This window comes from Euphorbia lathyris, chromosome 1 (genome assembly GCF_963576675.1).
Source record: "Euphorbia lathyris chromosome 1, ddEupLath1.1, whole genome shotgun sequence".
NCBI classification, from domain to species: Eukaryota; Viridiplantae; Streptophyta; class Magnoliopsida; order Malpighiales; family Euphorbiaceae; genus Euphorbia; species Euphorbia lathyris.
Window position 1 is genome coordinate 49,371,458 of NC_088910.1, and position 27,449 is coordinate 49,398,906.

The following is a 27,449-nucleotide window of genomic DNA, read 5'->3' on the forward strand; positions in this document are numbered from 1 at the left end:
GTGGATCGGGTGGCGCATACTGCCCGTTCCTTAGGCCGAACGGGTAGTTCATCCGGTCGGCCTAAGGAACGGGCAGTATGCGCCACCCGTTCAGGTAAAAACCAACGAAAAAAAAATTCAAAATTAACAAATTACGTTTTTAATAATCGTAATATTAACTCGTGTTCGAAATCATTATCTTCGGGAATGCTTGGATCCATTTTTGGAAAATCCGGGATTTGTGCTCGGGAGAGAAAGGGAGAGAGAGTTTTTAAGGTTTTGGAAGAAAAAAAAATGGCAAGGGCAATATGGTCAAAAGGGTGCGGTGAACCGGAATTAGAGGGTGGTATATAGCAATACCCAAAAACAAACATACCATACTTTGAAGACGAATTCACCTTTGGTATTAAATATCACTTTTTGTTCTTCTATCATTCTCATCTTACTATTTACTTGTCTCTTAATTAGTTAACCTCCAATTTCTTCTCGTTATCATTATATTCATTATAATTATCGTCATCTTTCTGATTTTCATCTTCATCATCATATGTAATTTTTTCCTTATTTAAAATAATTAAAATTAAGAAATTTATCAACATTTTTATTATTTTTTAAATGTTCTTATTATATATACACTTTGTATGAATTACGAGTAGATTTCTATATTAAAACCACAATAATGAAGATGTTAAGCACAAAAATAATATTTTTTATATGGGGATAAGGTGTAAATATACTTTTAATATTGACCGTCAGTAGCAATTTTATGCGTAACGTCTAAAATTATGCAATTTTACCTCCAATGTTGGCAGCAAAAAGCAATTTAACCCATAATATTGACAAGTTGGGTCAATTTGAAAAACCAATTCATAAAACTGTGTTCTCAGTCATTAATCATATCATCTACACTTCATATGTGCGTTATTTTATCATTAATTAGTAAGATATCACAACCATATGAATAGACGTGAAATTTAAAAATAAAAATTAAAAAATTATACTATATTTTGTACTAGACAACATAAATTCAAATATTTTATCGAATTTAAAATATTAATCTTCAATTCTATTATCAAACAAAAAAAATGAAATCTTTTTTAGAACTAACCGATAGGCAAATAATATAGAATAAGGAACAAAATATTTGTGTTTTATAATGACGTCTGAAATTGATTTAACTTGTCAGCGTTATGGGTAAAATTACACTTGGCGGCCAACATCAGGAGTAAAATTGCACCATTTGAGATGTTACGGGTAAAATTGCACCATTTGAGATATTACGGGTAAAATTGCTCATGTCTGTCAATGTTAGAGAATTTTTTCACTTTATCCCTTATATATATATATATATATATATATATATATATATATATATTAAATAAGAATATCAATAAGGAATGAATGAACAACAATTATATATATAGGGGTGAGATCTAGTGTGACAAGGGGTTAGGGTGTGACAAGGAGCTTATTGTGTGACATAACAAAACTACGTAGTTTTGATGATAATTAAAAAGGGGAAGGTGGCAAATTTGTAAATAAAATGAAAGAGATGATAGAGAAAATTGTTTTATTTCTTTTCTTTAAAATACATTTTCCCGACATCTCTAACATCATTTTTCGAAAAATTTTATACCATTAGACTCATCTAAATTAGACGTCATTTTAAGATCCCTGAAGCTCAAGTAAAAAAATTTCCGGTGAACGGAATCCGGGTGGACGTTTTCCGACGAGAAACAAAGTGCCCAGAAAATTCTCAAAAAATCCAAAAAATGTAAATTATTATTTTAAGAAACTTTAATTCTTGGATCGAAGCGGAATTTCTCACGGTTTAGTCTCAATAAAACTTTTTCCTTAATTTTATCCATTTTACATGCTTCAACAATTTGATGGGTCAAAACTGTAAGGAATCTCGCTTTGAGCCAAGAATTAAAGTTTCTTAAAATTATGTTTTAAATGTTTTGAAATTTTTTGATAATTTTCTGGGCACGTTTTTTTTCCTACTTACATTGTTCCAAATCAGTGTACCATTTGTTCCAACATAATACTTATATTGTTCCAAAAGAAAATTGTTTTATTTCTTTTCTTTAAAATACATTTTTCCGACATTTCTAACCTCGTTTTTTGAAATTTTTTATACTATTAGACTCGTCTAAAATAGACGGTCATTTTAAAATCCCTGAAGTAAAGTAAAAAAAATTCCGGTGAACGGAATCCGGGTGTGCGTTTTCTGGCTAGAAAAAAAGTGCCCAAAAAATGTAAAACATTATTCTAAAAAATTTTAATTCTTGGGTCGAAGCGGGATTTCTTACGGTTTAATCCCAATAAAACTTGTTCCTTAATTTTATCTATTTTACATGCTTCAACAATTTATTGGGTCAAAACTATAAAGAATCTCGCTTTGAGCCAAGAATTAAGATTTCTTAAAATGATGTTTTACATGTTTTGAAATTTTTTGATAATTTTCTGGACACGTTTTTTTGTCCTACTTACATTGTTCCAAATCAGTGTACCATTTGTTCCAAATCAATGTACCATTTGTTCCAACATAATACTTATATTGTTCCAACAGAAAAATGTTTTATTTCTTTTCTTTAAAATACATTTTCCCGACATTTCTAACCTCGTTTTTCGAAAAAAAATTTATACTATTAGACTCGTCTAAATTAGACGGTCATTTTAAGATCCTTGAAGTTCAAGTAAAAAAAATTCCGGTGAACGGAATCCGGGTGGGAGTTTTCTGGTGAGAAAAAAGATGTCCAGAAAATTCTCAAATAATTCTAGAAAATGTAAAACATTATTTTAAGAAACTTTAATTCTTGGGCCGAAGTGGGATTTCTTATGGTTTTGACCCAATAAATTGTTGAATGATGTAAAATGGATAAAATTAAGGAAACATTTTTATTGAGACTAAACCGTAAGAAATCCTACTTCGACTCAAGAATTAAAGTTTCTCCAAATAATGTTTTACATTTTCTGGATTTGTTTGAGAATTTTAGGGGCATTTCAGGTTTTTTTATCGGAAAATGCCTATCTAACCGCCGGATTCCATTGATTTGGGACTAAACCGTATGGAATCTCATTTTGAGTCAAGAATTAAAGTTTTTTAGAATAATATTTTACATTTTTTGGAAATTTTTAAGAATTTTCTGAATATTTGTTTCTCACAGAAAAACAGATCGCCGGATTCCATTCACCGGAAATTTTTTTACCCGAGCTTCTGGGATCTTAAAATGACCGTCTAATTAAGACGAGTCCAAAGGTATAAAAATTTTTGAAAAACAAGGTTGGAAAAGTTGGAAAAGTTGGAAAAATGCATTTTAAAGAAAAAAAATAAAACAATTTTCTGTTTCCTTTTATTTACAAATTTGCCACCTCTTTTTGGTTAATTACAAAATTGATCCTTGTCACACAATAAGGCTTGTCACACCATAAAAAAATGTGTCATACCTGATCTCTCATATATATATATATATATATATATATATATGATTTTAGAGAAAAAAATATTATGTTTACATATGCTTATTGCATAAAGGCCAATAGTACAAAGTTATGCGAAGCATTTTTAACACGGTCCGAAAAGAATATCAAATTGCGGTAAAGCTAGCGACACGCCCCAAGCAAGCACATAGAGTGCTTATCTTCACCGACGACGAATCAGCTTTTCAGCCTAAGAAGAAGACAAACAAGATTAAGGGACAATGGAGACCATGGCTGCTCCAATCTCTTACACCTCTTATTTACCATTATGCCATTTTTACTTTATTGATTGTCCTATAGTTTTAATTACTTAATTGCCATTATGGCATGTCATTCATATCTTACCCATTATCGCTCTTAAATATTTATAACCCTAGCTAGGACATTTATGTCTTTTACCTTTATCTAAAGAGTGTTATACAATGCCTCTTAATTGTAAGAATCATTAACTTTTATCAATACAATTTCTAATCTTCTTCTTTGTGAAGTTTGTTAAGGTTTTCTAACCTACAACAAATGGGGATTTCATTATTCCTACTGTTTTATTTCGTAAAACCCGGGATTCACTACTTCAAGTTTAGCTTGAGAAGAACCTCTTTTTTTAGTTTAAGATTAAAACTAACACGTCTCGATATCGATCCGTATCAGTTGGTATCAGAGCCGATTGTTTTCCTAATAACGGAGACTTCTTCGACAATGATTCAACCAAGTTTTCTATAAGCCATACAAGAGTATGCCACCAAGAGCCTTGAAGTCCTCCAAGTCGAAGCAAGGGAGATGGAATTTAAGCTTGCTGAAATGAAGAGAAGGACCCTAGAGAACTTGGAGCAAGAAAGGCTAGAGAGATTACAAAGGGAAACTCGAAATAGCCGGAGACGACAACATCAAGCCCAACAAAAAAAGATGGAGAAACTACTATCTCACCTCCTAAAGATTCATCCCAAGTCTGTCCTCCATTGCATAAGGAAGAGGTAAATCCAAAACTTTCAATTCTTGATGTGGAAGTTGTGGGTATGCCTATTATTAGTGAGGATTTGGTTGTTTGTGATGTTGTTAACAATTTAAGCTCTCATTGTAGAGTTATTGATAATGAATTTATGAATGGGGATTTAAATGTATTTGTGAATGAGGAGGAAGAAGGGTTAGCATGTGGGAACTTTGAAGAAGTTCAAGTAGAAAAGGGTGCACACTATATGTTTGATGAAATTCCCCTTAGACAAACTTTCACTTGTATGCTTAAGGAAGATGAAAGTCTTAGCAAGGAGGAAGTAGAAAGTGATTTTGGGCTTGATAGTCTCTTTGAGGAGCTTCATGAAATTAATTTATGTGTGGAGATTGATGGCTATGGAGATGGGAGAGATGTTGGTGGTTCGGCCATGTTGGGTGGTTGCATGTCTTTTGAGTCGGGCGGCTTCGCACGTGAATTAGTCGGCTTGAACTATAGGGAGAAGTAGGAAAAGACGAGAGGTCATGGGAAAAGATGGATCGCGGACGAAGAGGGAAATGAATTTGAATGTGATCATGAAGAAGAGGAGTTAGAAGAGGAGATTTATGAAGAGGAGAACCAATCCGAGAATGAGCTAGAAAGAAATGTTGAACGTGACTATTATGAAAGTGAATTCGAGGATGGGGTTGAAGAGAGAGCGAGAGAGTGCTTCCGAAGATGAAATATGTGAGGATGGTGAACTTTGTCATAGTGCAAATGAGTTTGATTATGATGAAGATGATAGAGTTTACCATGATGAGGATAAACGCCGAAAATTTAAGTGGAACCGATATGGGGCCGCTTATGAAGTAGACGAAGGTGGAGTCTACTATAATAAGGATGATCTTCGACATGTTGAGTGGGATCAACATGGGGCTTCTTATGAAGATAATGAAGGTAGATTCCATTGTGATGATGAACTGGAGGATGTTGCAGAGAACCAAAATGAAGATATTTATGGGTATGATGGAGGTAGGTTCCATCATGAAGATGAGTCGAGAAGTGTTGAGTGGAGCCAAAACAAAGATACCTATGAAGGTGATAATGATGGCAATGCGCATAATGTGTATTTGGTGATGAAGGTGTTAATATCTAGCGAAGAAGAACATAGCCCATAACATCAATTATTTTGAACTTAATACTTAGTTCTTGGAAAGAAGTGTGAGGTGGTAATCGAGAGGAAGCCAAGTGAATATCATTAGTCGGTCCGCCTTGAGTAAAATTGGCTTGGTTCCCAAGCCATACCCTATGCCTTACTGACGGGTTTGTCGAAGCCCGACAAAAGAGATTTATAGTTTTTTTTACCGATTTCTCTATTGGACTACTATTTGATTTGTAGTAATAGTAAGACCAGGTCGAATCCCAAGAGAACAATTAACCTCTTAATTCAAATGAGCAAATAAAATAAAAAGGGGGGTTTTGATTTTGATGGATGATTAAATCAAATTAAACAAGTAAAGTAAATTGGAATTCAATAATGAGAAAAACCTGATTCAAGAGATTGGGTTCATTGGGTGTTCGTTGATCATTGGTTTAAATGATAAACAAATTAAAATTCAAATCTTTGATTAAAGAGTATAAGGATTACCTATTTCACTATTTCACTTTCCCTTAATTTATTAAATTAAATGAAGCATCTAAATCAACCTAGTTATTAAGAAAAGGGAATGAAGCATATCCAATTTCTCAATAATCTCATTAGGATTCGGAAAATAGTATAAACGATAGAATAGTAGAAAGCAGATACAATTCAGACGGATAAAGAGATCTGATGAAATATATGAACACAGACTAAAAAGAGCAATGTTGAAAGTGAGGAAGTTGAGCCAATGTCCAAAGGTAACAAGTACGTGTCTTTCAACGAGCAACCTAAAGGGCTTCCACCTTTGATAAAGTTACCACGTGACATAGCATGGGATCCGGGAGATAGTGCACCTAGTCTTACACATGGTGAGTTGATCTCTAAGGAGGGGAATGAAGGTTACTCTATGGTGCCTTTTGATAGAATTGAGATGCCTAACATATGCCATATGCAAAGGAATCAAGTCACTCACTTGATAAAATCTGAACTTATTCTTTTGTGCTTTGTTGAAATATATGTGTTGGGATCTTTATTGTGTATGTGGAAAGAGAACCTATCCTATGAGGAGTCCATGTGGGGTGATCTTATAGTGAAGAATGTGAACTTTATGAAGTATGTATTGAAGGGGAATGGCTTCCCGGGGGATATGGAGAAGATGGAAGAGATTCAAGACTTGTGGAATACTGGCCAAGTTAGTAAAGGGGCGAGTGTTGAGGTCCCGAAATTGTTAACCCAAGGCGAGGAGGGAGCTAATACAAGTGTTCTTGAGTTCACTATAAAGTGGGTTGACAAGTGTCATTGGGATATTCCATTTGATGTTGGCTACGAGCGAGTTGAGGTTGAGCCTATCATCCGGGTTGATGGTGTAAGGTACAAAGAAATTCGGGAATATTCAACTCAAAGTCATGATGGGTTTATAAATAGTGCTCAAGGGATCGCTCCAAATTAGGTTGACATGTTTTATCGAGACGTTGCATTCGAAGTAGGCTATAAACGGAAGAAGGGTGTGATGACTCTTCAAGTTAGTGATGGGGAGATCAAGGGGATCCGGGGGTGGTCCGTTCGACAAAATGTAAGGATTTGGAAGACCATCCAAGCAAGTATTGGGAAGTGGTTCAACTTGAGAGCTCTCAATGCTAACACATTTCATCCATACGTAGTGAGCAACTTGGGGTCAAGCTCTTTTCAAGAAAGAGTGAATGGTGCGGAGCATTTCCAACACCGGCCGAAGAGAATAGCCTATTGCGGTAAAGCTAGCGACACACCCCAAGCAAGCACATTGAGTGCTTATTTTCAGCCTGGCACGTCATGTCACATGGTGACACGCCGTGTCATGCTCCCCAAACTCTATGTCTATAATTTGAACATTTAACACGTCGTGTCAAAAGTGACACGTCGTGTCATGACACGCGTGTCACATTACTTCAGCGACGACGAACTTCCTTTCAGCGACAGAATGTTGATCTTCAATGACGACGAATCAGCTTTTCAGCCCAAAAAGAAGACAAACAATATTAAGGGACAAGGGGGACCATGACTATCCCAATCTCTTACACCTCTTATTTACCATTATGCCACTTTTATTTTATTGATTGTCCTATAGTTTTAATTGCCTAAGTGCCATTATGGCATGTCATTCCTATCTCATCCCTTATCGCTCTTAAATATTTGTAACCCTAGCTAGGACATTTATGTCTTTTACCTTTCTCTAAATAGTGCTATATAATGCCTCTTAATTGTAAGAATCATTAACTTTTATCAATACAATTTTTAATCTTCTTCTTTGTGAAGTTTGTTAAGGTTTTCTAACCTACAACAAATGGGGATTTCATTATTCCTACGGTTTTAGTCCGTAAATCCCGGGATTCACTCCTTCAAGTTTAGCTTGAGAAGAATCTCTTTGTTAGTTTAAGATTAAAACTAACATGTTCCGAGATCGATGTGTATCACAAAAAAAAAAAATCGTATTGTATCGAAATTTTGATCTGCATTTTGACTATCAATCACTTATACTTCTTATAGAATTTAGTCAAATATCAAAAATATAAAAAATAATCACTGGAGTTAAAAAGATTAGTTAATAATATTTAATTTAATTTAATTTTAAGTTAAATATTTTGATTTCTTAGAATATGTGATTTTTTTACTTAAGAGAGATTTTTAAGTGGAATTATTAAATAAGTTAAAAATTAATAAACAATTAAGTGCTAAAATAGGTTATTGAACAAGTTCTAAGTAACCAATTAAAGTTGACTTGAGTGGTTAAGGGTGTCAAGTCGCTTAAGTTAGATTTCGAGTTCAAGTCTTAGCATATGTAAAAAATTTAATTGGGAGATGATCCACCTAAAGAGTGTCTGAAGAGTTTCGAACTGAAAAATTGGACAATTAAAAAGGACAAACCTCTAAATAACTAAAAATTAAGTACTGAAAAAATAATTATTGAATTTTAAGTGTTTAATATCTATATATATATATATATATACTAAAGCTGTAGAAAATATTGTTGATGTGTCATTAAATTAGAGTATCAAAGCTGACATGTATTTTTCACAGATTTCAAGAAATTAATTATTTCCTTCCACACGTATTGTATTACCCTCAACTATTCTTCTCCCCACTTCCTCAACTGCTTCTCATGTACGCAGTTCTAAAACTGCTTCCCCTCTTCCAATATCAACTGCTTCCATCTCCTCTCCTAAAAATTATGATTGTACTTCTTTTGGGTCATAATTTGATTGTTGGTGAGTTTGAATCTCTCCTGCATCTCCAGTATCCACCGTAATTGCTGTTGAAATTTGCCATTTGAGATTGAATTCAATGCCTTGAAATTTAGAGTTTTCAGTTCATTTACTTTTGTCAAATCTCTCATCCCCAACAATGAAAGAAAATTGGGTTTATTTCATTCTACTTCTTTCTTAATGTTTTTGGGAGATTCTTGATCGATTCAGATTGGGAAATCAATAATGGGAATTGGCTATGCTATCATGTTCATCATTCTTTTATGAGGTATCAAATCGAGCATTTACATGTTCAAGTTCTTGCGCTGAACTCTTAGGCCCTCAAAGCATGAGAATTAGTTTGATTACTAAATATTTAATAATTCGAATAAGTTTGCATTTTCTTATCTGATTTCTTAGAATTATCGAATTTTTATTTTGTTATCATTATAACGGAATGGATAATTAAGAATGGATTTTTGCAGATAATGTTCAAAAGACCACCTGTCAATTGTGGGTATATAAGACTGATCTTAAAATCGTGGTTGAAAGTTCAGTCTGTTTTCGTCATATATTATATGTCTTTAATTTTATCTTTAGTTCATGAATTTAATTTTGTCTCTATTGTTGGAGGACCATGTCATTTGGTATGTTATTTTGAGTATTCAGCATAATTTGGGAGTACTTGGCATATTAGTTCATTGATTTGTTGTTGTTTTTACCAACTGTTATTTCTTGCATATCAGTTCATTCACATTCCTTTTAATTGATGATGTGTTTAATTTTGTTTTACATTATATTTCCTTTTACGTCAATGAAGATATAGCAACTGTTAAAAACTATGTATTAAGAACAAACCTGAGGTGAGTAATTACCTGTTGATGTTTTAGATTCTTTATCCATAAAGTTGATTATGTGTCCATAAAGTTCATTCACCAAATGGAGTTGATGATTATCTTGATAACTCTTATCAAGCCATTGCAAGCAAACCATGTTTGTCTTTGAAGTAATGCAATATACAATGTTTGTCTTTAAGCTTGAGGCTTCGCTCATTGAACTTATTATGCACTTCGTTATTTCCTGATGGAAAAGATAAGAAAGTTTGACTAAATCGAATGATTTTGTGCCAAAATCTGTAGCTAAATGTGTTGAGATCTTTTCATTGATGATTAACTTGATTAATCTTAAAACTTGACCAGCCTTTTATTTGATGCAGGGATATTTTCTAGCTTTGTTCTAAATTCTGAAGCCTCAAGCTTAAAGAACATCGGCATGTACTGTAGCAGTTAAAATATACGATTCTGAAATGGATCTCTCAAAGTGGAGATAAAGATGCAGTCTAATTTCTGAAGAGCAAGCCAATAAGCGGTTTAGAAGTTACAAAATCAGAAAATGCTCCTATTGCAAATTCAGAAAATTCAGGTTTAACTTCTACAAGTCATAAAATGATGCTATTGCAAATTCAGAAAAATGTACCCAAGGTTTTTGTTGTGCCAACTTTAGTTAGTGCGACACCATCCCAACTTTATGTATTTCGCAATGATCAGGTCATATTCTGAGACTTCCTCATGGCTTACAATTAAATTTTTACCTTACATTTAACATTTTTTTTAAAATTCTGCTCACAGACTTAGCATTGTTATATTAGTTGTTGATGGACTTTACTTAACTATTTCTTTGTATCATTACCCAGTACCTAGATGGAACACTTGATTTACCTATTCCAAATTCAGAAAATTCAGGTGTTAGGATCCAACAACATTTGTGTTTCAGGCATTGCTTATCTGCCTATTCGAGCATGTTGAAAACATCAGGCAATACTTCTCTTATATATACCGATATGCAGTTTCATCACTCAGGTATATTGATCTTCCATTGTTATGATTGAATTTTAACTAACTGATATTTAAGTTTTGCAAACATTGTTATTATAAGGATCTTCAACAAGTTTCATGTGGATCAGTCCATATTTCTAGCAACAAGTTACTATGTGATTGTATTTTGCTATTATCCATATTACTTATTATGAGTTACTTGAATTCTAAGATCACAATAGCTTGCAACAATTATATTTTTTAATTGGGTAATTAATTTATTAGTCCCTATATTTTGATAAAACACACTGTTTAGTCCCTGTATTTTCAAAAACACATGGTAAGGTCCCTAACATTTTTCTCAGTGAACTGTTTAGTCCTTCCGTCTGTTTGTTAGATTTTTTACCGTTTATGACTTCGGAAATGACTAAATTATCCTTTACTATTTACCTTTAAACTTTAGAAGAGGAAATTCAATTTAAAAGAAGAAGTTATTTGTGTGGAGAACAAGAAAAAGAACAGACCCAATGCTTACAAATTTAAACGATTAAGAAGAAAATCAAGAAGAAGAACACTCAAAGTTCATTTCAGATGCATTAGAGTTTAAAGGAAAAGAAAATAAAGGAAAAGGAGAACGCAAATCCAAATTGACTAACAAAATCTTCATGAGAGTCTAGCGGCAAGGACTAAATAGTTCACTAAGAAAAACGTTAGGGAATAAATAGTTCATCGAGAAAAAGGTTATGGACTTTATCATGTGTTTTTGAAAATACAGGGACTAAACAGTGTGTTTTGTCAAAATATAGGGACTAATAAATTAATTACCCTTTTTAATTTTCAATGTAATCAATTTAAAAGTTCAATTATTTTTACCAATTTTAGTCCAGCTAGCAAAGTTTTAATATTTAATTTTCAATCTAATAGATTTTGTTAATTGATATTCAATTAACTCTTAACGTGTATATACATTTCAATACATAATGGTTAGTCATTCATCACAGTATTTAATTTGTTTTGTGAAAAATTTGAAATCATGAAAACGAAGTTTCAATAAATATAATTGTAACTGATTTTGCTGCAAAAAAATGTCAAAATTTTTTAATACTTTAATGCGCCATAAATTAAAAAAATTATTACACTAAATTTTAATATTTATATATCCATTAAAGTTTTAATCAGTAAATTTGTAAACATTTATACAGTGATAACGAACCAAGTCATAAAACCGTGCAACACACGGGTCTAAAACTAGTTATAAATACTAAAACTATTAAATATGATATAGCAATCCATAAAATACAATTTCTTTTTATTTCAAATAAAATATACAGAAAAAAATTAGTATAAAGTTAAAAAAAATCAGATGAGATGATAAAATAAAAAGAATTAAATTAGAAAAAGGAGGAGATAAAAGTAAAAGAATAAAAAAAATTCTAGTTATTCCTATTTTTCTCAGTAATACCAACTCCATTTTGGCTAATTTTCGGGCTACAAAATGACGGGTTTTTGGCTAAACGACCTGGTTTTCTAAAACTAGACATCTCAACGAATCCAGAGATTATTTTTGGAGCTAAATGAAGTCGTTTTGAGAGAGTTTCAAATTTTTAAACTTAGCATAAATTTTCAACATACGCAGTTTTTTAGTTATTCCTATTTTTCAGCACCACCAACTCCACTCTGGTTAATTTTTTGGGATACGAAATTATGGGGTTTTTTTGCTGAAAAATATGAGTTTCTGAAACTAGACATCTCAATGAATCCATGCGGTTATTTTTGGAGCCAAAACCAAATCATTTCTAGGAAGTTTTAAAAGTTTGAAGTTAACACATGTTTTCAACATTTGTAGATTTTGTTCATGGTTCCTATTTTTTAGCTTCAATAGTTCATTTACCCCTATTTTTGGAAATAAAATCTGAAGCTGAAAGAGTGGGGATGTGTGTGAGTGAAATTAGAAAGTTAATGGGTGGTAGTTATAACTTTTACTTCTCAAAAACTTAGTGACTAAGTTCTTCATTTCAAAGCCTCAACCATCTAAGTGGTTGGTTATACTTATTCTCCTTTAACGAGAGTAGAAATTCCCTCACTTTACTCAGTCCTCAACATGATTCAAAGCATAATGCTTGGCACCCTTTTACAGGACCGTTAGGTTTACGTCAAAGTATATTATGTCTCATCTAGGAGCCATAGCAATTTAGCTCTAAGGATTCATATATAAGTATTACATGAAATACACTTATAACCTATGACCATGTAGTGTTTCCATTAGTGGATTGATCCAGTACTTCATAACCTTTATAAGTACTTATGCCCCCTTGATTAAAATCTTATGTCCATGATCAATAGAACACCATCATCTCCTAAGGCACATATGATCTTTAGTTTATCATCGTTCCCACGATGACCACAGACTAAGGATATTCATAATAGTATTTTTATATGGTCAAGCTTTTACTGCTTAGATCATGCATCCGACAAACATGAGCAAACACCTATTATTGGAAACTTTATTAAGTTGATTTGCATAAGTAAACAACATAATATATTATTGCCTCTTATTTTTTATAAAATTTCAGAAACAACATGTCAAGACCAGGGCATACACTAACACATACCTAGTATAGTAATCAACAAAAGTGATGAAAAAGCGTAAGGGCACCTGCCTTGCCCTTATATTTATCAAAACACATAGGTCATGATGGATTAACTTGCAAATGATGTTAAGCTCTAGTTGACTTTTCAAATAGTTTTCTAAACAATTTTCCCTTAAGGCATGAGGCAATCCAACTTATTTAAACTACTTAGTAAACCCTCTTCGGCCAACAGGTTTATTCAATCTAAGCCTACATGGTCTAATTTAGCATGCCATTACATCATTTTCTTCATCACACATAGGAGAAGAAGCATTGTGGGGGAAAACATTGTTATAGAAATTATTGATGTCAACGTCTAAACAGCTTAACCATTCAAATTATAAATATAACCACAAATGTACTCTTCCAAAAACACAATCTAAAAAATGTTATCATTAAGATAATATTGAACCATAAGTTCAATATAGTTATGATAGATTACATATTCCTTCGAATCTTAGAAACCAATATGATATAATATAGGAGGGGGTCCAGCCACCATGTAAAACTAATCCACAGGTTCTGACACCTCATATTTCAACTCTTGAGTTGTTGTCTATATATATCTTTCTTGATCTGGCTAGGATTAGTCAGAACTCAGTGAAATAATCTTGATCCTTTATCATGAGGTCCATGATACCTAAATCAACAATCCATAGATGATTGGATTCAATTAATATAATATCATACATATACATTTTACTCACATGTGAGTTAACTGAATGTATCTAAGCAACAGACTTGTGATTTATTGCTTGACACCCCTTAAAGGCATTTCAATCATTTCACTTAAGAAATGTTATATTTTTTGTTCTTGGACCTCTGTTCCTTACCATTATTGTTGAAGTGCTTATGCTTTTTGCCTTGATTGTTTAAATTAATTCCAATTAGACCTGGCCATGAGCCGGGATGGACCGGGCTCGGGCCGGGCTGATGTGAGCGGATCCAGTAGTGCGGTAAAGTATTGTGTGTGTGTTACTATTAAGATCGCTCTATGTGCTTTAACTCTACTAGACGCTACGTAGTGGAAAGTGTACCTCGTCGTATCAAGTAATAATCCGGTTAAGACCGGGTATCGAATCCGCGGGATTTATAACCATAAGTATTAAACTACTCGATTCTATTCGTTATCTAAGAGATGATACTTTAGTTTGGTTTGGGTGACAACTACAAACTACTCCTAAACTATGGTGAAACAGATTTATATAACTCAATCTCTAAAGAAGTGATACGGGTGAAGATAAGTTATAATATATAAGAAACAATAATTTCGAACATATACGAATGATAATTTACTCTTGCAAAGATGACTATGTGTAGACCAACCGACCCGTGAAGTGCTTAGATTACGTGGCTCCTCCTAAAGGCGTATCTAATGTGAGGGATCAAAAATTAGGGACCGTAAGTTCCGTGGCTTGTCAATCCCTACGGTTTTCAAGTTGTCAATTCCGGTAAGGCAACTCCTATATGGCTGCCAAAAGGTTTCGGTATTCGCATCCCCCTACACAATAATCAATTACGAATATCAAAACAAGCACGTATAGAGAAACGGAAATTGCAAATCATATATTATAAATGTGGAGCGCGTAAATGCAGAATACAGCCAAGCCTAGTACATAGGAAGAGTGCAAGCTAATTAGCAAGTAGGAAGGGAAGAAGAATCGGCCCTCGGAACTAGCTAACCGGACTCAAAGCCATCTCGTAGGACTTGGAGGTGGAACTCTTGATCTTGGTGGAAGAGGATGGAACGGAACTTCGACGGAGTGACGGAATAAATGTACAAGCTCTCAAGGTGGTAGAGTTTTAGTATACAAAATCTGAATTTGATAGAGTTTTCTTACACAAAAATCTCCATATCTAAATGAGTGCCAATCACTCCTATTTATACACAAATCAAGCTTGGGTCATAATTATAATTACATTAAATAAGAAGACTTTGAATGTCGAGAGAAGACTTTAAAGGAAGACTTTGAATGTGAAGGAAGACTTTGAATTTGGAAAGAAGACTTTGAATTTGAAGGAAGACTTTGAATTTGATGTAGAAGATGGGTCCCACACGAAATAATGAAGCATATGATGCTTCATTATTTGCCTATCTTCTTCCTTGCATACCTTGTCTCCTTTGCTTGTCTTTTCCTTTGAATTATGTGTCTTTTTCTCTTTGGTCTGGAAAGCTGATTCATCGTTGCTAAAGGTCAATATTCTGTCGCTAAACATCAACATTTCGTCACTGAAACGAATCGCGTCGTCGCCAAAGATGGAGCTGCTGCTGCAGCCTTGATCTGGTCCACGCTCCGCGTGGTGCTGGCCAAGCTCCGCGTGGACGTCGGAAATTAGACATGTTTTCGTCGCCTTTTCTGTCTCATCCGTTTATCCTACAAAGCACAACTATGAACACCGAGATTACTTATTTGATTTATTTACTTTATTTATAACAAAATGAGATTCAAAATGACGAAAATTAACTAAAAGTACATAATTTATTACTTGTTGCTAATTTATTAAAATATGCATAAAACTAGCACTAAACCTAATAATTTAGCTTAAAAATAAACCGTAAATTATCCAAAAAGATAGGGATTAAACGTCCCTATCACGAGCCTATCGGGTTTTTAGGTAAAAATGTTTAGTCCAAACCCAGCCCATCCCGTTATTAATTTAGGCGGGCTCGGGCCGGACTGGGCTCGAGCTTAAAAATCAAATCACAATCCCAACCCATATAAACCCACCTAAAAATATATATTTAATTTTTAATTATAAAAAATAAATATTTAATATATAAATTTATTAATTAATATTAACAAGCGGGCCGGACTGGACCGGGCCGTTCTATTTTTATTAATCACAAGCCCACCTAAAAAATAGGCGAGCTTTAGCGGGTCTGAGCGTATGATTAATTTTTATTGTCCAAACCCGGTCCAAGGGGCACAGGCCTGGGCGGATACCCGAGCCCATGGATAGGTCTAATTCCAATTGAACATGCATCATCATAATGTGGCCCATTATTAATCTAAATGGATGGTAGGCAAACCTTCTCAAGTTTGAGGTGGCTAACAATAGCATCAAAAGTCTTGATATTTTGTATGTGTTAGGTGCACCTTCGTATAATTCCAACTATTAGGTGAGGAACGAATAATAGCTTGGACCTTCTACTCATTGGTCAACTTATGACCAACATCATTAAGTTCAATTATCATATTTGAAATCTCCCTTAGACATGTCAACATAGTATGATTATGGTATTTATGGTATTGTCAATCTTTATCGTTGGAGTACAGAGAAATGTCTCTGAGATTGTCCTTCAAAATAGTCCATAGATGTTTTTGTTCTCACACTTATAGAACCTCTAGTGATGTTATCATTATTGAATTGAACAAGATGATTCAAGCTATAGAATCCTTTAATTCCAAGCAACATAAGCCTTTTGATCCCTTCTACACTTAGTTGTGGCTCTTTTTTTGGGGTTTAATTATAATCATTCCAAAGGTTCTTTGTGCCTTTTTCTTTTCTAGCACATATTGGATTTTAATGATACTCCTAACCTTAACTATATCTTTATTAAGATTTAGGTTTTCATTCAGCAATGACATCTTTCGAAGGTGGAACCATTATAGAAGGTTGATCTACAGTGAAATTTTTTAATTGCATGAGCTAACTAAAAGTTCACAAACAATTGCAAGTCCTCTATGCTACCTATATCTAACCAATAAAGTTTTCACATGAGGTTTCAATTCGAAAATGAGACCATCGGAGGTTCAAATTACCTTTTACAGACTAAAGTTCGACCTAGATGACAACGGTGTTGTTAAAGCTTTGTGTTGACTTTAGGTTTATTATTCAATGCTCATTAATTCCATCCATAAGTGGGATTAAAATTTATATAAATAATTATTCTTAAATAATAAATTACATATAATAAACCATATTCAAAAACATGTAAGCAATAATAACAAATTTAAGAAAATAACTAAAAGTTTCTAAAGAAAAATTATTCACCAACCGAACTAACCAATAAAGTTCGTTAATGTTATTAACTAATTAATAACATTTATCTTGACCGAGATCAGCTTATTGACCTTATCATGTAAAATCATTGGGAAATATATAAACTCTTGTTTATATCAAGGTGCAAACATAAGTTTTCTATAGTTTGAATGCCATGCAAGACAGGCCGACAGGAGCTGTACTCTTAAAGTGCTTAACCATGTCACTAATTTAATTACGATTCGTTCATAATAATTTGTTTTTACTTTTGAATCATCAAGAAATTAAAAAGTGCGCAAGCACTGGAGCTTGAATGGATTTCTTCAACGTATTTGAAGAAAAAGTCTTTGATCTTGCCCTATGGCGAGATCATCATCTTAGGTGTCAGTGGCATCAACTTTTGCATTTAAATTTTGCATTTCACATTGTAGAGCACGATTGCTTTCACGTTATCCGATTGACCCTTCTATCCAATTTGCAATGGTCAATTTTTCTTGATAAGTTCTTCCGTTAAACCAATTGATGTGGAAACTGAGCTAATTTGGATGATTTATAATACATTCCTAAGCAAAAACACAAATATTGTTACTTGTACAAATACAAATAACTAACATATATAATCAAAAGCACATTTTTTATTCATATAAAATCTCCCAAAAGAATATTTTTATTCTGGGAATTTCGAAAAAAAAATTCATAATTTTTTTACAATTAAAAACACTTTTTTGTTAATTTAAAATGATTTTAGAATATTTTAAAAATAAAAAAATAAATATTATGTATGCCAAAAAATTACACAAAAAAACCATAAAAATTGCAATATGTTCTAGAAACAATTGGAGGCCAAACGACCACTGCATGACATCCCACGCACGGCTCACGCACTCGACGCACTCAACGCATGGTATACGAACGGATTGGCCACAGATTGCCACATATGGTTGACGCGTGGCACATAGTGGATACTTAATTAAAAGTGTGTGAGATCCATAGGTGGCACGTTTGGTCCACGTCCCACCTTGTGCATTAAAGTTAGGTTATGAAGTGTAATTATCTATTTATAGCCACTAACTGGGATTAATCCTAATTATCCCTTAATCTATATTAGACCGTATTTCCGCTGCACATATTATATTTAATCCATATCAAATATTTCTAACACATAATTATATACCAGAAAAATCTGTAAGAGTGCTTTTTTTTTCTAGAAAAAAATATTTATGCAATAATTTAATTTAGAAATAATAAATAGATAAATAATGGCATGTAATACATTACACATCTGATAGATCGAATTCGTAATAGTGATTGCAGCCTAAAATAAATAAATATTTATTTGGCCCCAAACAAATTAAAGCATTCAACCCCTTTGCCTATTTTCAGTTCTAACAACTGAATATTTCACTTTAAAAAGAAAAATAAAGAAATGAGCAGCTTTGAAATTTATAATATGGTGATGGCAAAATGGGGAATTGATAGATAGAAAGGGACAAAAAAGGATGAAGAAAGTTGATGAGGAATAGCTGTCAATGCACGAGAACAGAAAACGCTCATGCTCGTGCATGCCTTTCATGCCATTTGTAACTCATCTGCATGCAATGCATTTCATTTCATTTGCTTATTACTCCCTTCTTTTCCTATTTCCACTCTTCTTCTTTTTTTTTTTTTTTTTTTGGATTTTTTTATTCCTTTTCATGCTTATCCTTTTTTTTAACCCAAGGAATTACAGCTAATTTTAATCTGGAAGTTAAAGTTAAAATTATAAAATTAATCTGAAAATTAATTAACAGTATCCAAATGAAATCGAAGCAGAAAACATTGCCTTAAATTGAAAGGAAAAGGGAGAAGAATGAATAAAAGAGGATTTTGTTGCCGAGTGTGTGGGTAATAAATGAATATCTATAAATTCTAAAATAAAAAGAAGGAAGAGAAGCAAAATAGGGTAGGGAAGTAAACCACTAAAATCCAAAACTAATAACATCATACGCATGTGGTTTTCAGGGATAAAGCTCATTTGACGGTTTCATTCTATTTTATTTTAATTCACTAACAAACAAACTAAACTAAACTATTTGCTCATAACATCACACTATTTAATTTAAATAGTCAGCTTAATTTATATTTAGACCTTACACTTGATAGGTTTTGTTGCACTCTGAACTTTTAAAATAATTTATCATACATCTATAGTTGGTTTTAAAAACCTATCACACATCTATAGTTGGCTCATTCGGACCTCTTACACACATATCATCTTTGACGGATGAAGTGGCATGCATGCTATAGAAAAAAGGAAAAGCGCGTGAGTTTGTTGTTCTGTATGTCGCCTCATCTATCAAAGATGATCGATAAATGATTTTGTGTGCAAGAGGTCTGAATGAACCAACTATATATGTGTGTGATAGGTTTTTAAAGCCAACTATACGTATGTAATAGATTATTTTAAAAGTTTAGGGTGACATTAGATAAAACTTGACAAGTTTAAGGGTGCAAATAGGTATTAAGCCTAAATAGCCAATTACCGGCCCACACAAACGGTGGAACATATGGTTTAATTCGATGCAAAGCGAAGAACCTTACCAGGACTTGACATGCCGCGAATCCTCTTGAAAAAGAGGGGTTTTCTTTCCAGACAAGTTTCATTCTACACTCAAATTAATATACTCAATACATATAAGTTACTTTCTTTATTCTGTAAAAAGTATATTTATAGAAAATAATTAAAATAATAGATTTATTATATAATAAATAAGGATAACAAAGTCTTTTTTTCTAATATCCTTAATTTATGTGGAACTTTTTAAAAATATATGTAATAGGTAAGGGAGGAAGTATTATTTTTTAAGGATAACGTTATCAAAATAGGCCTAAGGTTTGTGAAGAATATAAATTTAGGTTCCACGTACAAAATAGTACCAATATAAGCTTAGCATTTAAAAAAGAGCAACAACTTAGATCTTGATAATGAAACGTCACACGTTATTTATATTACTCTGTGAAGAACTCAGAACTTAACGGATTAATATGAATTACGTGTCACATTTCGTTATCGAACCTAAATTGATACTCTTTTTTAAACGTTAAACTTATATTATATTAGTACTATTTTATACGTAGAACCTAAATTGATAATTTAAAAACGTTAGTCTATTTTAGTACCTTATTTTTTTTTTTTTTAATTGACAAATAGAAGAAGAAAAGAAATCTCATAGTCTATCAAACTGACAACGTGCGAAATGCCCAAAAAATAACACGAAGTGCAGGGAAGTATAGATTGCTTTTAAATAGGAACACGTGCAATGCAAAATCGGCCGTTAGCGGGTTTCAGCTCCACCTCCTTCAGGCCGCAATCTCAGACGGCGACTCCACTCTATTTTCTACTGTTGTAGACCTCACACCCCCTCTTCTCTTCCTGCTTACCAAACATTAGAATTAGGGATAAAGTATAAAAATAAATTTAATATTTATAGTTTGGAGCAATTTTACTTCTAACGTTTAAAATTGTGCAATTTTATTTATAATATTAGTAGCCTGATCATTGACAAATTGAATTAATTTCAGACATTATTATAAAACATACATATTTTATTTCTTATTTTAATTGGTTCTAAAAAAATTATATTTTTTTGTAATTTAATAATAGAATTGAAGATTAATATTTATAAATTTGGTAATAAAAATAAAAAAATTTTGTCCAACTCATAACAATATTTTTTTAATTTTTTCCACGTCTAATCATATGTTTGTGATCTTTTACTAATAAGTGATAAAATGACGCATATATGAAGTGTGGATGACTAGATTCATGATCGAGAACACAGTTTGATGAATTATTTTTCAAATTGACCCAACTTGTCAATGTTATGAATAAAATCAACTGATTTTAGGCTTCGGGAAAATAATATCAAACTGGCCCGAATTGTATATATTATGTGTATATATGACCGTAATTTATGAAATGATATAAATTTACCTCAACTATTTTTAATCAAAATCAAGTTTATTTCTGTATTATTGAAAATTTAAAAATGATGATTTGATTATTAAACTGTGACATCAGACTTTCAAAACACAATTACAAAAAAAATCAGTTAAAATGTTAACAACTAAGTCAGTCAAATTTAAGTTTTTTTTAAGAGATATATTTAAATTAATCACAAAAAAAATTATCAAAGTGTCTAAAATGCTAATTGTGTTACTAATATAGTTATAAATAATTATAATCAGTCCGTTCAAAATTTCCATTAAATATAAATAAATTAATCTTGCTTAAAAACTTTACGTGTAAATTTATACATTTCGTTTTTTTTTTTAACATTTAGGATAAAATTTCCAATTATTAGTTATCCAAGTCTATAAAAGGGACACAGTTGAACACCATAAACCCATTATTTGATTTCACTCTATCAACTAGTAAAACAGTTTACATTCGTGAGAGAGAGAAAGAGAGAGGTGAGAAAACTGAGGGAATCTACAAACAAATTTCATTTTCATAGGATTTAACGGTCTACTCTTTGCTTCACAATTTGTGAGTTCTCTCTCTCTCTCTCTTTCTGCTTTTCAAATGTTATCATTTTTATTGTTAGATTTGGTGCGTAGGACAGCCAATAAAATAACCCATAGTTTAGCTAGGTCTATTTTCTGGCATTCTGAGTCTGCTTCTGTTAGGGCTCCGATGCTTACTGAAGTATCTGATTTGATTTAATATAAGTTCTTGAGATTTTCTTTTAAAAAAAAGATTGCTCTTTTGATGAAACAATTCAATGCTAACAGATCAGGATTGTTTATCGGTTATATCATAAAGGCTTAAAGCATTATTTGACCCGTGTTCTATCCAAAATTTTGGCATTTGGCCCCTGGTCTATTATTTGGTTACATATAGCCCTTAATCTATCCCAATTGGTGAAATTTCACCCAATTTGTATGAATAATTAACAAAATTATTGTCTTATTGACAAATAACGATATTTTAACACTTGAACTTGACATGTGATATTTCTTAAAGTTTTTCTTTTGCCATATTATGTGGAAATAATTAATTAGATTAAAAAATAAAAAAATAAAATATAAATTCTAAACTAAAATCTATTAAGTTCTTGTGTCAAAATATTGTTACGATAAATGATTCAATTAAATTTTAATATAAATTGAGTGAAATTTCACCAATTGAGATAGATCAGGAGTCAAAGGTAACCAAATAATAAGTCATGACCAAATAACAAAATTTTGGATAGATCAGAAGCCAAATAATGCTTTAAACCTATCATAAATGAAATCATTGACAATTTCTGTATGCGTGTGATCCATTATTTTTTGCATATTTGTGAGCTTTTAATACCAGAATTTAATCAAGATACTCTTTCCTTAGTTTTGAAATCCTTCAAATTGGGCACAATACTCTTACATTAAGAAAGAAAGAAAAATCCACATTCCATCCGGGTGATTCGAATTCATGATCTCCTTAGTTAAAAGATCATATAAATTAGTATCTAGCTAGGTAGATTCATTGGGAAAAAATAGGAGGGTGTTTGTTTTTTTTTTTTTTTACTACTGTTGAAACCTTATACGAGATTATTTAGTGTTTGGTTCGAAATAAAAAAATGAAATATCGGAATCATCTCAGGTTTCTATCAGCAACAAAATGTTGCCTTTCAATCAAAATTTGTCATTTAGGACCCGTTTGTTTCAGCTGTTCTTGTTTGTTGTTTGCTATTGCACATAGACAGTAGATATTAATTGTTTTTTCTGTAAAAAACAGTTGTTCCAAAAAATGAAAACAAACATACACTTGTACTGTTTTTCTCCCTCTCCCTCTTTTTTATCCTTCAACGTAAAAAAAATCATTTATTGATATTTTTTCTCCCTGCATACCATTTTTTAAGCAATTTTAGTATTTTTTTATTTTTTTAAATTTTATAATTTTGTTTTGATCTGTTTGTCAAATAGCTATTAGCTGTTAGTTAGTTGATTGTGTAAATTTATTTATAAATTTAACTGTTTATGTAAAATGACAAATAAGGTGATGATAATGTTTTTATCTGTGATTAAAAAGTGGTAATTATGGGTAAAATTGTTCTTAAAAAAATGGAACAATAAACTAATTGAAAACACTCGTAAAAACAGTTTTATCAAAATTAGCTTTTTAGATTTAACAAACTATTTCAAACATTGAAATTTCGTAGAAGAGATAATTACCAGAGATCTCTGAGCTAAGTGAGGAGATCTATTTTCAAAGCAAGTGCTATTTCAAAGTCTATTATTTTATTTTACCACGGTCCGTTGTTTTTTAACTTTCAGATTAAAAATTAATTATTTACTTAATTTTATCTAAACCATTCGATTTAAACTAAGGATGTAGATTACATTAACAGAACCTCTCATATTATCTGAATCTTTATTCCAAACATAATTATTAAAGATTTGACTAGCCAGAACCTCAAACCTCTACAGTGGATCAAGCCTCTCATTTTACTATAAAAAGGTTTTTACCAAAAGACAACATTCATATTAATTTGGCCTAATACACAAATAACCCCTGAACTTGTCCAAATATTACAACTGCCCCCTTCAACTTTCAATTGTAACAACTTACCCCTCAAACTTGTCCAATTGTAAAACATAACTCTTCAAACTTGTCCAATTATAAAACATAACCCCAAATTGCTGACATGGACTGAAATTGAAAAAACACGTGAAATACAAATTTTGCAACGCTCGTGGAGTGTGATAATAAGATCGTTGGCGTGATACGAATCCAGAGAATCTTTTTTACGGTTGCTTCAAATACGGGGTAAAAAAAATTCCAATTTGAGGTTATGTTTTACAATTGGACAAGTTTGAGGGGTAAATTGTTACAATTGAAAGTTGGAAGGGCAGTTGCAATATTTGAGCAAGTTCATTTGTGTATTATGCCTATTAATTTCTATTGATTTTTCTTCCACGGCTTAATTAGTCATTTATTGATCAATCAAATCTTATCCATTCATTTTGTAATTATGAGATGTATATAACCCCACCAACTCTAGAGGATTTCAACTCTAGAGGATCTCTAGTCCTCAATATTCCTTGGATTACTTTTCTCTAGCTTTGGACATATATCGAATGTTTGTGAGAATTGGATACTACGGGTCGTTTGTTTTATCTGCTGTTTGCTGTTGCTGTTTGCTATTTGTTGTTACGGTTTGCTGTTTGCTGTTTGAAAAGGCTGCTGTTCCAAAAAGCAGGGATCCCTGCTTTTATAAAAAGCTACTTTTCGGCTACAAAAGGCAAAGAGGAGGTGTCTAACCAAACACCTTAAACTCTCATTTTCAAAGTGAAAAGGCAAACAGGATGTCGAAAAGCAGCTACCAAACACCCCCTACAACTATGGTTGCATTCCATAAGTTCATTTTTATTTATTTAGATTATTTAAAGAATTATATATCAATGGATTGTTTATATACTAACATCAATCAATTGTAATAATTTTTTATCAACACTAATAATCAAATATAAAAAGAAGTCCAAATTTATATTGATGTGCAAGAAAGGTAAGTTTTTGGCTTTCTTGTTAGTTGCAGAAACATGTTGGAGGAATCTAACATCGGCTCAAAGGATTTGGCAGCCTCGCGCGAGCATGCTAGCCGTGTCGGTGAAGAGTCGTCCAACAAACGCTCATTGGAAGGAGGCGAAGATTGTGCATTAAAGAAGGCACTCAGGCAGGATGAACAAGAAGAGAATCAACATCAACCAGAGGCTCTTCATGCTCTTTCGGTTGTGCAACTTGATCAGCCGAACAACCAGCATGAGAATGGATCAGATTCCACTTCACTTATCAATCAACTCGGTCGAGAATTAACCATAAGTTGTCTTGCATATTGCTCAAGGATTGACTATGGCAACATTGCTTTACTGAATAAAAGCTTCAATGCCCTAATTAAAAGTGGTCAATTGTATAAAATTAGGCGATCAATGGGAATAATTGAGCATTGGATATACTTCTCTTGCAGCCTACTTGAATGGGAGGCCTTCGATCCTATTCATTGCCGATGGAAGCGTTTGCCAAGAATGCTTACCAGTGAATGCTTTATGTGTTCTGATAAGGAATCTCTGGCTGTTGGTACCGAACTCCTCGTTTTCGGAAAGGAAATCCAGTCCCACATTATATACCGTTACAGCATTTTAACCAACGAATGGACATCTGGGATGAAGATGAACACGCCTCGATGCTTGTTCGGATCTGCCAGTGCAGGGGGAATCGGGATTTTAGCCGGTGGTTGTGATATAAATGGCAAGATTTTGAACTCGGTGGAGCTTTATAATTCAGACACTAGAACATGGAGTATGATTCCAAGCATGAACACGGCCAGGAAAATGTGTTCCGGAGTATTTATGGATGGGAAGTTTTATGTTATCGGCGGTATCGGGCCACAGAACGGAACTTCGATTACATCTGGAGAGGTGTATGATTTGGAAACAAAGAAGTGGCGGGAGATACCGAACATGTGCCCTCCGCGTAAGGCTGGAACGCCTATTGCAATTGAGGCGCCTCCTTTAGTTGCAGTGGTGAATAATGAGATGTATGCGGTTGATCATGCTGAAAGGGAGGTGCTAAAATATCACAAGGAGAAAAATGAGTGGAGCATACTAGGAAAACTGCCTGGTGAGGCAGCTTCGATGAACGGATGGGGACTGGCGTTTCGGGCATGCGGGGATCGTCTGATCGTTATCGGGGCGCCTATAACTTATGGTGGGGGAATGATTGAGCTGAATTCCTGGGTTCCAAATGAAGGCCCCCCGCAATGGAATGTGATTGCAAGAAAACGTTCAGGCAGCTTTGTGTATAATTGTGCTGTCATGGGATGCTGAGATATATGTGCACATTTAGCAATAAACACCATCAGCAGGTGCAAAACATATATAGTTCAGGGTATTTGTTTATTGATTCTACCAACAAACCGTAACAATAAAAATCAGATAAACACTTTAAGGATTTCGCAACAAGACAGGTGCCCGTGCCACATTCATGGAGGACGAAACATTATGGGATAAGATACCTATTATTAGTCGGAGGTCTGGCGCATCAACATGCCTTCAGTTTCAAGAAGAGGCCTATTGCTTTTTATTTAGAATATATTTTATTTCATGTATGTTTTTTTCTTTATTATCATAGTGTCCGCTCAGTTTTAGAGTTGGGCAAAAATAAAATGTATAAAATGAATCAATAAATGAAATTATCTATACATTGTCCAACAATTATCTACTCATTTATTGTATTTACATAATTATTACTTAATTAATTTGATTAATTGTTAAACTAGTGGTATATATAGTATTGGTTGGGAAGCTTACACGTGCATTTTTTACTAAATTGGACTTGATCATTTTTTTTTTTGTATATATTGTTAATCTTAGTGGTTAATAACCAATTTTTAACTACTAATAGAAATGGTCTAACTGTTGGCCCTTCTTCTGTCAATATTGGGATGCCATTAAATTTTTTTTGGAGATAGTAGAACCGAAATCACCTCAAATTGGATAAATAAAAACAATGTCAATGACTTAATTTTATATTAATCATATAACAATTCCCAATTTATCAAATATTCAATCTAACGTTTAATCAAATCACCAATTTAACATTTTATAACCTCAAATTTTATGGAAACAGATAGACCGGAACTACCTTTGGTTATGGTGGTTCCAGTGGCCGGAGGGGCTCGGGCCCTCCCTATAGCCACCCCTGGTAACAATGATTAGTTGATAATTTGGAGTGGTTATTTTGTAAGAAAATAAGTTCAGATAGGAACATATAGAAAATAAATATTATATATGTTAAGTTATAATAATTTGTAGGAGAATTAAACGTTGAAAAAAGAAAAGGAATGGATAAAAGAGAAAAGGGAAATTCCAAATATAGGAAAACATAATAAAATAGGAAAGAATAATATGATGTTGAAATTGACTGTTCTATGTATGTCATAAACAAAAAAAAAAAAAAAAAAGGTTGAATGTGATATTAGATACTGTCTCATGTCTCATGTTAATGGTGGGGGCAGAGATGATAAGGAAAGCTAGAGTAAAAAATAAATTAAACCTAATAAACTTTTAATTGGTTTCTTTCAAACTTGACTGACTCCCGTCCACTCCGCTTAACAGAAACTTAACCCATTAATTAATGATTAAGAATGGAAACTAAGCACCCTTAGGTGTGGAAGACTATTTAGGTCTTGAAAGTGTCTTACCGTATTAGAAGCTTCATTTGGCTTGGCGTTAAAAATAGACTGCTTACTAATT

The 27,449-nt window shown here is 32.7% G+C and overlaps 1 protein-coding gene across 2 annotated transcripts; it reads left to right on the forward strand.

Annotated features, from left to right (window-relative positions):
• Window positions 1-21,565: 21,565 nt before the first annotated feature.
• Window positions 21,566-26,408, forward strand: LOC136232022 (F-box/kelch-repeat protein SKIP11-like). 2 transcript variants are annotated; one of them, XM_066021062.1, is made up of 2 exons: window positions 21,566-21,702; window positions 24,728-26,408. In XM_066021062.1, exon 2 carries the CDS (start codon window positions 24,738-24,740, stop codon window positions 26,019-26,021), a length of 1,284 nt encoding a protein of 427 aa, XP_065877134.1. In that variant the 5' UTR covers window positions 21,566-21,702; window positions 24,728-24,737; the 3' UTR covers window positions 26,022-26,408. The 2 variants fall into 2 exon arrangements, with proteins under 2 accessions (XP_065877134.1, XP_065877141.1); XM_066021069.1 differs by having other exon boundaries at window positions 21,581-21,702; window positions 24,734-26,408.
• The last annotated feature ends 1,041 nt before the right edge of the window (window positions 26,409-27,449 follow it).

What these genes read in the sequence shown, in the direction of transcription:
- LOC136232022 (XM_066021062.1), top strand. Translation starts at nt 24,738, where the DNA reads ATGTTGGAGGAATCTAACATCGGCTCAAAGGATTTGGCAGCCTCGCGC.